A 15,511-nucleotide genomic window follows, 5' to 3' on the forward strand; every position below is an offset into this window, starting at 1 on the left:
GAGACTTCAGCTTAAACCTTTAAGTGTTTAGATCGCTTCGTTAGCTTTTTCGTTTTTTTGGATACGTACCTGCTGCTCACGAGTAAAGATGAACAACCTTCAACAGCCCTATGCTTTCCCTAAAAGTAGCTTGGCTTCCTTTCTTGAAGCAATAAAAAAAAGAAGAAATCGTCTTCTTGATAAATCTACATGCACTTTAGCGAGAAACAACATAAAGCCTGTCCCATAGCGAAGACAATAGCAAAAATGACATCAATGCTGCTCTCAGAGTTTTTTAATAAAAATTCTGTGAAGGCTAAAAAAAAAAAAAAAACCCTGTATAATCTATATACGCATTAGGTTTTCTACTATGGTCCTGTAACCGCAGTTGGCACTGAGGCTTTCTTTGCCTTAATTCATTCGGTTAACTCCTAGAGCAAAGCAGGAATATGAGGGAACACACAAGGACATGTACTGGAACTGCTTCAGAATGAGCCTTGCCCACAGCCACCTGGTGAAATACTTGATGACAGTAGAACATGCAGTGTGATTATATTTTGTGTCTGTCAGTCTACTGTGTGAGCCATAGAACTCATGATAGATGATAGCACATGAGGGGTACAATGGCACTAACGTGATACACAAGTTATCCGAATTTCTCCTACAGTATCCATGTGCCTCTTTTTAATCAATTATTTTTTCAATTATTTTTACTTTTATTCGTTCTTACAATCTTTCTCACTTATCATAGTAAAAGGCCACCCCTTGTTGCACAGGCACTTTCACCTCAACTAGAGTTGGGCGGTGTTACACTAATGTTTGCTAGAAACTCTGACTGGAACTCAGAGGGTGCGGGCTGGAATCCTACTGGTAGTCACTTTCCATCAACCGCCACCCTTTAATAATCGAAATATGCAACTGGGCGTTGTGAAGCGTAAGTGTTGTACTCATCCTGTGTTTCGTTTCTACGATGCTAAATAATGCCTGCTCAATACTAGACGTACCATGAGCCACGGCCCGCAATCACGTCTACACTTTTCGTCGCCCCAGTACGCATACCAACCCCCCTGTTCCCCACTCCTTCCTGCTGTCCTCTCTCCACCTGTCCACATCTCTACGTCACTCACAGCCACAGCTGCTTCCTGGCGCTAACACGTAATAATAACCTTTCGCAACAGCGTTCGCCTACTGATCCTAAATCCACGAATCAGCCCCTGCCTCCTTTTTAGCAACCGTACCTACAAGCCATTCGTGACTGTCTGAAATCGTGTGGAACAAGTATGTAGTTAAAGCAGACGACACTGGACTTCGTGACCTAGTAGCGAACGGGAGATAGTCGGCACCAAACTGTCATTTAGCAGTTAGTGTTACCGACCATAACCTCGTTGCAGGTCGTGCACCCTACCGATGCGACTCACTGACACCACCAGCACCACCACCAGGGGCACACGAGAGAGACACGCTTCCAGACAAAGAGAGCCCATGAAAGACACAACTCACAATTTCTTGCTCTGACATTTAATGCCTCACAAAAGAATGGGAGGAAGGGGGAGCGGTGGTTGGTGACGCAATACATGGGGATGATCCCATATATATACTGAAATATAGTACATGTCTCTTCATGTATATATAGTCATTCATTTATATCATAGACAAAATGGTAGTCTCACATCACCTCGAGAAATTGTGCTTGGTAGCGGCTTTTTTTTTTTTTTTTCTTCGCCTCCCACTTCTCAATCGTGTACTTTTTTTTTTCCTCAAAGCAAAACCCACAAGAGGTGTATTTTTTTTTGTTACACCTCTTCCTCTTATCTTTCTCACATTTTCAAAAAAAGAAAACGAAGAAACAGTTCATTTCCTTCTGACTACAAGCACAGAGCTCTGAACGTCAACCCTCATTCGTCGAATCGCCGCGCTGGCAGCGAATTGAAAGAAAAGAAAAAAAAAAAGGAAAAAACTATCATCCTTGCCTGGCTCTATGGACAAGGAATTGCAAAAATCTGTCCTGAGATGTTAAAGGCAACATAAAATATGTGGTTAAGCACTTCGTCGTGGCGGCACCTTACACAACCGAGTGTATTTTTTTTTCTTCCGTTGAAAGGCCAAAAAACGCATCACTGTGTGACAAGTCATGCAAAGTCGAAGAACGGAAATATATTCCTACAAAGGTGGTGCGAATAGTCAAGGTCGTGACTACAAATTGCGCATTTTTCTATCTAACGTAGAATTCTAATTCGGCGGTAAGCATTGAGAAGAAATTGTTGCGGCTTATTTTTTTTACGGGACAGCTTAAGGTGCGTATACGTGTGTGTATTTGAAGGTTGGCAACATACCAAGGCTGAAGTATGTACTGAAAAGAAGCTGCTTGTTTTTTTTTAAATTTCTGCAAGACCCTTTTGAAGAGTTTTTTTTTTCTTTGTAACCTTTCGCCATCATGCATTAGACTGTACGAGAAACCTTAACAAACTGCTGCTGCACTGTAACCAGCAGCGTTCCATTTCCTGTGGGATACAAGATCCAACTGAAACATTTGAGTTCGTAGTCAAGGTTCAGACTATGTGCGCACCACCCAAATTTGCTACACACCTTTTCTAAAGCTATCTCGAGACAGGCAGCAACTATGCCACAAACCGAAAGACGAGTGTCGGGACTATACGCTCCGGAATATCGAAGCAGAGCACAGAGGCACATGACGGGGGGACTTTCGGGGGACTTTGGGGAAGAGGGTCGTGTGTCAACTTTCAACAAAAGCTGTGAGGCTTCTTTTTTTTTTTTCTTCTTCTTCTTGTTATTTTCTACGGGACGTTCGAGGACGCCGTCGTATCGTGCCGAGGCGGGAGAGTCGATGGAAGATGTTCCGCACAATTTAGTTAAGACACTGTCTGCACTCCGTAGATCCGCGCGACGGCATTCGATGAAGAGTCGGCGAGTGCAGCTGAAGGGACGCCCCTTGTCAACATCGAGAGTGTGGTGATGTTGGCGTAGTTTAGTGGTAGCAGAGGGAGCTATGTGCTCAGCAATCGGAAAGTCACGGGTCCCATATCCGCAAGCGACACTCGTCGACTTTTCTTCTAGGGTCACTGCTTGTGCATTGGCGAGGCTTAAACGGTGAATTCTTTTTCTTCCAATTGTAGATTTCAGCCTTTGTAATTTACGTTTGTGTGCGCAGGGTCTTGCTTGCAAATACGAGACTCTGAAGGAGGTTTAGGAGGGGGTGGCAGGAGGCACCAACTTTTACCAGGATTTTTTTTTTTTGTCGCAATTACAGAAACGTTCTGAAAACAGAGGGGCTTCCACCTGCCCGTGCAGATTGTTATTTTCGTTTTGCGCGACTAATACAGCTTTATGGGGAAACATTTCTGCAGATATTCTACAGAATTCCACTTCCTTAGCTTCGTAGCCAGACCTTTTTCCATTTCAAGCCTTTAGAAATCCTAAATTTAGAAATTTTAGAAGTTCTTTCTAAAAATAACACACGACACAATTATCTTGGCTACAGCCTCCCTAGATTTCCACACGACAGAACCCTACGTCATTGGGGGACGTTCCCCCTCTTCCCCGGGAGTTCTCCTGGTCTTTAAAAATGTGTTACGAAATTTCGTCCCTCAATGACAACGACGACTCTCCAGCCTCGGTGCAGCACGACGACCACAACAACATCCACGGACCGCCGACGCAGCATTTCATCTCCTCCCCGTGATTCAAAGCCATTCTCTTCCTAGCCACCAAGATATCACCAGCAGACGCTCAACGTTGCCAAAAGAAAGAGCGCACTTCAGGCGGCGCAAAATTCAGCAGCGCATTTTTTTTTTTTAGCACAAGTAGCAGCAGCAGCAGCACAACGACTGTACATGCGCCTCGCGGCTTTAAGTGGTCGAAGGGTGCTGTCCCACCAGAATGTCTTCCTTTTTCAACCCTACAACAGTTTGTCTTTTTTTGTTTTGTTTTTTTTCCTGCTGCACATGGAGTTCGCAGCACGTTTTACTTCTTTTTTTTTTTTCGTTTACACTTCCTCACACTCTTAATCACCCTCTCACCTTTTTTTTTTTTATCGTGTGTGGACCTTTCGTTGCAACAAAAAAAAATAAAAATAAAGAAAAATTCAAAAAAAATTAAAAACACACATATGGCTCCGTTCCTTCCTCACTCCGGAAAACCGTACACGCACGAAAGGAAAAAAAAAAAAAGGAAAAACGTATGGGGGGGGGGGGGGGGTAGAGGCAGGGAGGGAAGTCTGTGAAAACAGGAACAGCAACAGTTTTCACTTTGTTTATGTCCATAGTAAAAAACTGTCCTAGAGTTTTGTATTTCAAGTCCACCAACACCACATCCACTTCTTTGCTGGTTGCTCTCACGTAAAGCTGAGGCTCCTGCCTTCTTCTTCTTCAATACAGCGACATGCACACACACACACACAGGTTACACCATAGACACATCCTTCGCAACTTCTTTTTTTTTTGTCTTGTTTTTTTTCTTCTTTGTTGTTTCGTTCCTTCTCTCACTTGAGTTAGCATCAACTTCTTCTCATCTGGTTGTAGTGGCTCACAACAGTTTCACCCTGATCTGGAAATAGAGGAGGAGAGAGAGAAGGAAAAAAAAATCAGTGACTGGAAGTGTACGACTGAGTCGCAGGGACAGTCTGTTCAGCAGTGCGGAGGAATATGAGAGGATATTGAGACTCGGAATTTGTAGGTGTCAAACAGATTTAAACCTCAAGATTCAGAAAATGAGCAAACACTGACAAGGCCAAATCCACAGTCCCGCACTCCTTCCTGCTGTCCATCTGTCGACATGTGTATGTCGCCCATAGACACAAGTTGCTTCGCGGCGCTAACGCTGACGTCATCAACGCTCTAGTAACACACTCTAATTATGCGTACTTTATTCGAATCCATATGAATTCTGCGGTGTCGGATATTATGGGCCTTCAGCCCCAGGGTACACTTTACAAGGCCCATGAAGATTTTCTCTCTCTCTCTTGTTTCTTTTCTTCGTTAGGCGCGAGCCCGTCACGGCTACAATGCCATGCTCAGTCCCTAACTCAGTGTTTCCCACTTCCCAGTGCGTCACCTGAGCAATGTGCACCGCGCCAGCAAAATTGCTGCTATCATCCATAGGATTGCCACCTTTCGTAGCGAAAAATACCGGCTGAGGGAGAGGAGGTGGAATAGAGGGAAAGGAGGAAATGTTCGCGGGAAAGGGAAAGTGGGTGAGGGGCGTAGAGTATACAGAGAGAGAGAAAGAGGAAACCAGTGTACTCGCTCAAGGCAACAATGATAATAATAATGAATAACTAAGAAAACGACTGTTGACTACGGAGTTGGGTCTGCGCTCCAGATTTATGCAAGCTGTAGTGGAATGTTCAAAGGAAAACCCTGTAAAAGCCCCTATGAAAGGTGTTGAGCCACAAATACCGGCAAAAGGCTGCCGGTATCATCTAACTACCGGCAACCGGCAGAGCGAGCAAATAACCGGCCGTGCCGGTATAATACCGGCCTGGTGGCAACCCTAATCATCCACCGAGGGTACCCCCACCGAGGGTACCTCCACCACACGCGTCTTTCGCGCCCTCTTTGGATGGCTAGAGGTGAAAATAACAAAGGCACGCTGGACGGCAGCTGCTGGACACTTGAACCTTCTCTCCCGTCACGCGAGGCACAAAATTAATTGTCACGCTTCCGAGCAGAAATCTCCCTCTCCGTGGGAATCGGGCTCTGTGTCCGCTTGACCGCCCCCCCGTGTGTGTCTACCCGGTCGACGCGCCCCACCGAACTGCCTTTTCTGCACTCATTATTATCATTAAGGCTACGCAGAAAACTGTTATTATCCCCGCATGCCTGCCTGCCTGCCAGCCTCCCTTCTTACGTTCACTGTCACACTCGGTTACTGTCACTGGCCGTGAACGAGAAACGCAGTAACGGGGATCACTGAGTAACGTGTCCGCTCACCGATCGCAAAGGTAGCGGGTTCGTGCCCGATCGGGGACGCCAGCAACGAGGTACACTCTAAGAAAAAAAAGGCGTAATTTTACTCCTTTTGGGGAGTAATTGCATTGCCACAAAAAATAGTCCCTTTCGGGAGTAAATGCACGGGAGTAAATGAATGTCACAGAGTGAAGACCGCATTTCACGCGATGTTGTAAGAGTCCCAGGTACATAATTGGTGCGCATGCATGAAGATACTTTGAAGCAAACCGTCAACCGTGATATATCGAGTGATATAAAATCTTGCGCCATACTAGGGCACAATTTGCGAAGAAAGATGCGCTAACTGTTTCTTACTCTGTGTGGCTGGAAAATTGCTACGTTGTGTGAGTTATACAGCCTTATGTCGTTCAAATTGACCAAGGGCACATATTTACGTAGACTTCTGCATTCAGGAGACCATTCGCGAAGTTTAGGGACAATTTGCAGCCGTGGGGAGTAAACGTCGGGACTAAATGTTGGGTTAGGGGACTAAAATGCGGAGTAATTGCAGACTAGGGGAGTAGAAGCTGCAATTACTCCCCGTTTTACTCCTTTTTTTCTTAGAGTGTAGCACGGTTACGAACCGCCCGATCTCCGTAGAGAAGCGTAACTAAATGGGTGTCGTGTTGCTGAGATTATTCCTAGAATTATTCCGCTTTTTAGAAAAGGGGCTGTCCGAAAAAAAAAAAAAAAAATACGGATTCGCCACCTAATGTAGACGTTAGTCCCCTTCCTGCATCGATTATGTCGCTTCGAAGCGCAATAGAAACGTAATAAGTACGGCAAACACTAGTCGTTCCTTCGTAAGAAATTAACGGGCAAAAATGGGAAAAGTCTAGCACTCGTATGTGAATAAGGTAAGTATTTAAAGAGATTGAAACATTCAAATAATTTATTTTACTAAAAAAAAAATAAAAACAAGTCCGTCCGAAAGCTTCTTTTTGAGTAAAATAAATTATTTGAATGTTTCAATCACTTTAAATACTTATCTTCGTACGAAATAACATCTAGCGAGACGCCCATTAAACTTTATTTACGGGCCTAAAAATTAGTGCTTTCCCCGGTCTTTTCCGTTTCTCCCACGACGAGCACTGTTGCCAGTGAGGACTTCTTTTTTTTTTTTTTTCCTTTTCTTCATTGATTATACCCCGGCCCAGCGCTGTTGTACTTTGTCATTACTGGAACGACCAGTTCGACCGGAGTGCTTAAGCACACACTGGAATGTCCGCTGAATTTGTTTTTTTTTTGTTTTTTTTTTTATCCCCATATACGTAAGGTAAAGGTCCAGTGTGAATGAGAGCGAACGACAGAAAGACAAATATCTGAAACAGGGTTGTTAGAAACTGTTTCGCATAAAAAGGGTTTGTAACGTACTGATTAAAGAACGCCGCCATTTTTTGTTCCAGCTGCTGAAGCGGTGACCCAAGCAGCACAATGTACTGAAAGTCGAGTGCAATAGGGGTGGACGGTATGTGTCTTATCAGTGTTCTTTAGTTTCAGGAGTCTGTTCAAGGCCTTCCACCTACCCGTCCACCCCTATTGCAGTCGACTTTCAGTACATTTTGCTGCTTGGGGACCTGCGTACTTTTTTTCTTTTAATTTCGTGTTTCCGCCGCGAAGCAAATGTGGTTACGAGCGGCGTACCTCGGCACTTCTGTGCTCTACAAACTTTTAATTGATGTTGTAACTCCGCGAAATAATGCGATGGTGCAGGGACTAATCCTAAAGCTACAATAAAATGCGCAAACAAGTTCGAAGGCTCAAACCACGATGACTAATGAAGGACGGATAAGCAGGCACAGTTAAGCACGAAGCAGTCTGGCGACGAAGAAAAGCTGGCGTTCATAGCGTGGGTGAGGTTGCATGATACACTTATGTGACGGTCAGAATTTTCGAAGGATGTTCGCGTATTTTTTATATATATATATAACTTGAAAAGTTGGAGTTGGATCGGATGGCTATGTCATTATAGTTGAAATAAATGGGAGACAGAAAACGAAAGAAAGAGCTAAAGCTCTTTCGTCCCGAAGAAGGCGGAGCTTCCGCGGTAACGTAGACGTCATCCCTAACTTTTATAATTTTTAAGTTTTAATAAGCCCCCTTTTTTTTGTTACTTCCCCTACTTTCGTCTCCTGTCTCCCATTTATTTCAACTATATATATATATATATATACATCTTTATATATATATATATATATATCTTTTTGTCCTGACGAAGACAGTGCCACAGTCGAAACGTCGACCATTCTTTTTTTAATCTATGTGTTAAATTGCCCATTAAATAAATTAGTTTTTGTTAACGTTCCTGTAATCTGTAGTCCAAGTCTTATTATTTCACTTTTATTCAACTTCGTAGCCGTCTGATATATTAACCTATTTGTTATATATATATATATATATATATATATTCTGTCACGTGATACGTTATGCATACATACTTTTTCCAGCGGCTTTCGTCCACCCACGCAATACTCGATTAAGGGAGTATTAAAAAAGTACAAGTAATACAATGTATATCGTGCAGAATGCATTCTCCTAACAGAAACAGCTCCAGCAAACGAACAGCTTGGAGGAAAGAAAAAGAGTCCATCGTTCTTTATATCCCCGAGCCCGAAAACTCTTTCTATACAGTGATAGTGAATGAAAAGTACACCTACACGAGGCAAAAATTACAACCCCCTCATTAACGACAGCACGGACAGGCAATAAATTAAGCCGGAACATTAAGTCAACAAAATATAAATGCAGCGAAAGCCCTCCTGACAGCAAAATCACTTTCAACCGTGCAGCGAATTCAAACCACGTTCGCCGGCTTTGCATCAAACAGTGCACTATACGATATAACGCAAAGTCTGACGCCCCTGGGGGCACACCCCTGATGATGACACGCCCCTTTTCCGTGACTGCTCCGTAATGGCCGCACGGAACGTCAAGGTCACCTGACGCGGAACGGTCGCAAACGATACGGTCGTTTAAGAAACGTGCTTCTCAGGGGTCACCAGCTGTGCTCACCAAAGGGGTGAGAGGGAAGGTGCCTTTTCCTTTAATTTTTTTTAAATATTTATATTCGGTGTTAGCGCCGCGAAGCAACTCTGGCTATGAGCGGCGTAGAGACGCGGACAGGTGGAGAGAGGGCAGCAATAAAGGAGCGGTGGACAGGGGGGGTTAGCATGCGTCTTGGGTAGGATTCGAACCCACCAGCTCGAAAATCTTCAGCACGACCCTGGCTACCAGAAACGAGCGGACTTACAAATTTCTTAAATTTAGAAATTACTTCGAAAGTTGTTGCATTCGTGAGTGACCCGTGTCTTCAGAATGCATAATCCTGGTGCCAGAAAGAAAGAAAAACTCTTTGTAATTTTTTTTACAGAAATACTACGCAAACTGATTTTTATTTTTTTGTCGCGTGTTGGTTGGTTATTCCCGAGCGAATTGCTTCCCGTGTGGTGACGTGCCGTTCCGGAAGGATTTTGCATTTTTGCATCCTGATGCAGACTTCGCAGCGTGCCGATATTTACAACCCGGACCTCCACCTCTACGAAGAAGGCACGGAGAAAGGGTGTCGCTCTCCAGCCTCAAACCTAGCCCAGATTTCTCGCTCGCCACGCCGGACGTGAATGCAGTACAGGCCTGCTGAGCATGGCCAACCTCTCTTCACCTCCCGTGAAGAGAGCCAACTCCTTAAACAAACAAACAAACAAACAATTTCTGCGCCGCAATCCGACGTATAAACAAATCCCCCGTCGCAGGCGAAGTCTACAAAACACGCTACGCACGCACGCACGCAGAGATGCATGGGTACAGCGGCTTCCAAAACCGGTCTGAAGACAAAGGCAGGTTCTCCTTGAACCAGAGAATGCTGAAAAACTTTATAAACACACACACACAACCTGGAGTCACCCGTGCGCGGCGACGCGGAAAGTATTCACGCCTGTGACACGTGCGATAGTACTTGGGAAACACCGGAAGAGATTCTTCCCCTCTCCCCCTACACTCTAAACCTTCAAAATCACACCTCCTTGGAATACAAGCAGATAAGGGAATGGGTTAGTGACTGAGTTACAACTACTTTTTTCAAAATGTAACTGCTTACAGCTACAGTCGCCACGTTAAAATAACTTGATTACTTTACAGTTACCTTCAAGAAAAACACGTTTTGTACAACGTCTAAGACGTTGACGTCTCTAAAAAAAACTTTTTTTTTTCACTTGTGCTCTCCTAGAATAGTAATGTTATAGCATGTTATAAACAGGATTTTCCACGGCAGCTGCAACAGGTCAAAAATGATCTACAACAGACGTTTCGAAACCTATACCGGTTCCAACCCCAGAGCGAAAAGAAATCTGGACGCGTCATTTCCCTCAAGACTGGGACACCCTCGACTCAGAAAGTGTAATATAATGGCATAGTATGATAGGGACGCTAATTGTGCCAAATGTAACGCAGTCGTATTTTGAACCCGCGGTGTGCAAATGGTGAAATAAAATTTTGCCAGAAGGCAAAGAAAACGAATTGTCGCATAGATTGTCGTACAGGCTTCTGCTGCTTTTTGGCGTACCACCTTGTTTTGTGTTTGACACAAACAGAAATAAATGAAATGAAAATGATTAGTTTACTATCACTAGAAAACTAAAACAGGATTAGTACTGTTGCGAACCTACGGATTTGGTAACGAGGCCGATCCCCAACACCCTGGGCAGGAACGTAGGCAGACACAAGGAGCACAACGAAACAAAAGTCGGTAAAATGGCTGGCAAAAAACGGATGGCAGGCGGACGAGTGAACGAAGGACAAGATGGCTGGGCAAATGAGTTCGCATAGCAGGACATAACAGTACGAACTGTAATACTTTTTTTTTTTTTCAATAAATGTTCGTGCGCAAACTTAGGGAAATTTTTTAAAAATAATTTATTATAGTTACGTATACATCCCTACTACATGCAGCAAAACGTTAAAACATGGGCATATGTGTACACTACCGTGCGCCGTACGACATATAGATGTCACACGGACATTGACACGATCACGTGTGCAAGTTACGTTTCCCACTGAAGAGTTATGCCCAGGAGTAATGAAATACTCAAGAACACCTTTAATAGTGGTTTATACGAAATTGCACAGGCAGGATTCGAACTCAGGACCTACAGGCTCGAAGTCAACAACACTATCCACAGTGCCACGAGAACACACACGTCAGCCCTCCGCACCGAGCAAACTTATAATATTTAGGCAACGAATAGTTTGCACGCAGCACTACTCTACCAATACATTGACCGTTGAGGTCATACAACAAACACCGCGACGCGACTGTTCGGAAAGGCTTAACTATCCAATAGGACTGTGTGTTGCCACCAATGGTGGAATATATACATAATTACACGTGCGGTATAAGTAAAATAACCAAAACGAAAATGTAGAAAAAAAGCAAGAAAATTCACTGCAAAAGAACGTTATCCGTACCCTACCACGGCCCTTGCCCTACTTTCTCTAGTAGCAGACGACGGAAAAGACGCGATCTCCAATAGTTGCAGTATCGCACGAGAGATGGCGCCACAGATGAAATCGCGCTCCGCTCTGGGGGAGCGCATGGTTTCGACTTCATCGCTTCCGGGTTTCGACTGAGCAAAAAACGAGAAGAAAGGGAGCAGAGGAGAAATGTAAACACACGAAGACGAAAGCAACCTTCCTCCGCTCCGTCGAATCGGATTCTTGCTTCTTTTCCAGATGCTAGTTTTATATCCCACACGCTTTCGTGTTCGCTTTACTGCTTCTGCCCTTTGCCGTTTTGCTGCGGTACTTCGCTTATTTGGTATCGCCATTAACAGTAATAAAGAAACAATAAAAAGCGTCCGTGTGAACAGCAACTGAATTTTTAATTAGACTGCGGCAGGAATATTTTCTTTTCCGGCAACCTCGGATACCTGTCGGCGCCCTTGAATTGATAAAAGAGCATACGTGGTGGAAGTGGAACACGATTTTAGTTGATAATCTCATTACGATGTTATTTTGACCGCATTATTGTATTTGGCCCTGCATTCTATTTCATACCGTAGCATTATAGAATCACTAACTATTTCAATCATTTAAACCGTTACAAGCCTTGCACTCAGATACCCCACTACGTAAAAAAAAGTTAAAATTTTAAAAAGTATTAAATCTGCAAAAGAAATATCGGTTTGATCATCTATTTGGAAGGAGGACCCACTTGTAACGTTGCACGGTTGCAAGAGAACTTGCGACAAAGTAATAATGGTAAAGAATATTCTACGAAACATCTTGTTGTACACACTGAATGATATAAAAATTACATCCATCATCAGGTAAGGTGTGACGGAGACAAAACAATTTTTTTATCCAAGTTTCGAAAATCGCCTTCCTGCCTATTCTAAATAAACGCACAAAGATGCGATACAATGCCCATCCTACCTACAACATAAAGGGCTATCAAGACAACAGAAACATACGTAAATCAAAGAGTGAAGAACACTGCATTTACACTACTCACACCCCTTGTACACCCTTTTTACCCTACTTGTACCCTTCATTTGCACTGCCTTGAATGACGGTGGAGCATTTCTAATGGCGTACGGAGTTACTTTCTGAATACTAACCAATTACTTTCCGAATACTAACTTGGCATTTGGATTAAAATACACTTCGACTGGATGAACACTGGATACAAATTGATAACCTGCACTCCATCAGCTTCAAAAAATAGGCGAGATAAACAGCGATATTGTCACACGCGAAGTGATAAGCTTTATCAGACTCCCTCAAATACAAATCCTGCTTTCTCCTAACACACTGATAAGCCAAGGCAGGGGAAACAGCCTTACGACTCTACTCATGTCAGTCGTGTTGGGAAACAACAAGAAAGAAAAAAAAAAGAGAGAGAGACCCGGAAGTGAAAGGAAAATGGAATCCTTCACCTGCCCTGTGATCGCATAGTAGCTTCCGCAAACATCGTCGTCATCATCAATCCCACCCAAATCTCATCAGCGGGAGACAAATTAATCAACTGCCACCAACTGATGCGCTGTCGACGGTAATGGATTTAAAAGTTGCACCCAGCGTCTTTGGATAAACATAGTCAACAGTAATTCTCGTGGCGTAAGCAGAGTTGAAGATCGACGCGGACGCCGCCTTGCGTCAACAGCGGCGATTAATGACCGATGTATTGATTGGAGTACGTAGATATAACGTAGGAGAGTTGCTTGTTACGAAAGTCACTTTCTCAGAAGATAGTGCTCCAAACCATATCGAAAATTGATGGCTAAAGCTATAGGAGATCGTGCTACAGAAAATGCTGATTAAAAGCTTAGAAAAATGAGTTGCCGCATAAGAGACACGCTGCAACATCCATTATCATACGCGCACGCATTAATTGTGATAAAAGCCGCTGGTGACAAGGCTCTTCAGCAATTTTGACTTTGATGCTGTACTGTGCTATAAATAGCGTCCTAGCAAAAACAGCACAAAGTTAACACTTCCGTTCGAGATACTTTTCCACAAAAGACCCGGAGAAACAAACTTTGCCCCATTCAGCAGAATCCCAGGAAGAACCCTTTTGTGACACATTTCAAAAAACCGCCTTCGGCTAGGCTACAAACAAAGTATCCCTCCATTTTAAGATCCGTCTTTCCTGCCTCAGTGAAGTCGCGACGCTCTAGTAAACATCGTCACAAACACTATACGCTGTGTTTGTGTCGGTCGCACAAACACACCTCAAAAGGGTAAGAAAAAGTTTGCGCTTCAACACCTTTCAAAAGACGACAGTTCTTCAAAAGGACGCGTCTTATCCGTCCAGCACAACATCGCCTTGTGTGTCAACCTTCCTCTACCACAGATACCTTACTATCTCACAAGCTAAAAGCACAAATATCTGCTAGTCAATCTTGTTTCGAGAAACAAAAAGGTCTCGCTAAGCCTAGCTCGACAAATGAAGCGATGTATTCTCGCGAGCTTCGAAATCAACTGTCCATAAAAGAGATCTCTTTTGTGTTTCCTCCCTTTTTTCCCTGTCCATTATTTTCATTTCCCCTCTTTTGAACAAGGCCCAACAGAAAAGAATCCACCGCACAACGAAAGCAGACGACGGTATAAACGCTAAGCCCTGAAAAGGGAGAGATACGAAACTATAACATGTTCGAACGCCGAAACAGAGAGGGCGCCTCGCTCAAAGACGAAGTTTCAAACGCCATTTGTCAAAGTCGAAGTTGAAGCTTGTTTTCATTGGCTCGCTTCGCGTTTGCTGGTCTTATTCGGTATTTTTCCTTCTTTCTTTTTCTCTTTTTACGGTCGAAGCATCTTCGTCGGAGTTTTAGAAGGCTTCACTCCGCACGGTGAAAAAACAAAGTTAAAAACGTTGAAACATAATCGCGAAGCAATCGACAGAAAATCGAAACTTAGCAGAAGACAACCGTGGCAGCAGACGACACGAGCACCAGACGACAAGAAGCGGGTTTCATATCTGTTTCTTTCGCAGCGTGCTGCATTACCGACGTTATGCACAGCTCGAACGAGCTCCAAACACGGCTTTTTATCGATAGCCGGCCGCTTCGCGAAATTACACTCCTCTCCCTCGCTTAGTAGCGTTCGATAATATGAAATTTGGATAGGAGTATGAAGTATGCATAAAAAATCTCTACTGCTCCTCGTAGCTTTCTTGCAGTTTCGCTGGATCAGGATCGTTGCAAGCGTGCAATCGTTGCTAGGCTCGTCACTTTGCATTTCTCCACAGTTGTGAAAATAATGTAAGCAGTTTTATAAATGGTGAATACCCCAACCGACAAAAAAAAAAAAAAAATCAAACCAGGCTATATTTTGGTCCTACAATCTCTCCAGCAATGTGTTCTTCATGCGAGTGTTGGGAGGTCTCGCATTTAAATATTTACATCACTACGACAAACCTCGTAAGGGGATTCTTTCTTATCTTATGAAACAATAGAAGAGGTGCTAACTGCGAGGACGTGAAAGGGGCCAAGCGGAAGCGGTGAACGGTTGGAATATATGCTTTATCTCAAGCAGATTACAAATCTCTCAAGAAGCGAATCAGCTATCTTACATGCTGTCCCCCTTTCTCTGTTTACTTTCCAGCGCGGACATATCTATTGTATATCTTTTTTTCTTTCTTTTTTTTTTTTTCTACATAGGGGTGGTCCTAGAGGCAAAAAAGCTCCACAGGAGTTTATATGTCTTGGCAATTTTATCTCTTTGCAAATTTCTCGGCACGGCACGTTTGGTCTGGCACATGCTGCCGCCGTACGCGACGATATATATATATATATATATATTATTCCGAGTTAGCACCTCGAAGCAACTGCGGCTATGAGCGCCGTACAGATGTGGACAGATGAAGAGAGGACAGCAGGAAGGAGTGGGGGACAGGACGTACGCCGTGAAAAGGGAGTTTTAGTCGTAACGTACGTATAGCCACTCTTCGTACGGAAAGAGATAGCGGGTGTACACGCCGCATGCACCGAACATGGCGTTCAGTTTAGCTTGTGCGCAGTATGAACAAGCTTTTACTTTGCGTGCGCTACAGCTCCAAACTCTGTTCTCTAAAT

The 15,511-nt window shown here is 43.8% G+C and overlaps 1 protein-coding gene across 4 annotated transcripts in view; it reads right to left on the reverse strand.

Annotated features, from left to right (window-relative positions):
• Positions 1-4,010: 4,010 nt before the first annotated feature.
• The window catches only part of LOC135397289 (uncharacterized), a 96,011-nt gene continuing 84,510 nt past the window's right edge, over positions 4,011-15,511 (reverse strand). For all 4 annotated transcript variants that reach the window (XM_064628746.1, XM_064628747.1, XM_064628748.1 and 1 more), the window contains one exon: positions 4,011-4,542. In XM_064628746.1, coding sequence (XP_064484816.1) covers positions 4,522-4,542 — 21 coding nt within the window. In that variant the 3' untranslated portion in view covers positions 4,011-4,521. The remainder of the gene's footprint in view (positions 4,543-15,511) is intronic.

The sequence above is a fragment of the Ornithodoros turicata genome, chromosome 6 (genome assembly GCF_037126465.1).
Source record: "Ornithodoros turicata isolate Travis chromosome 6, ASM3712646v1, whole genome shotgun sequence".
Lineage (NCBI taxonomy): Eukaryota > Metazoa > Arthropoda > Arachnida > Ixodida > Argasidae > Ornithodoros > Ornithodoros turicata.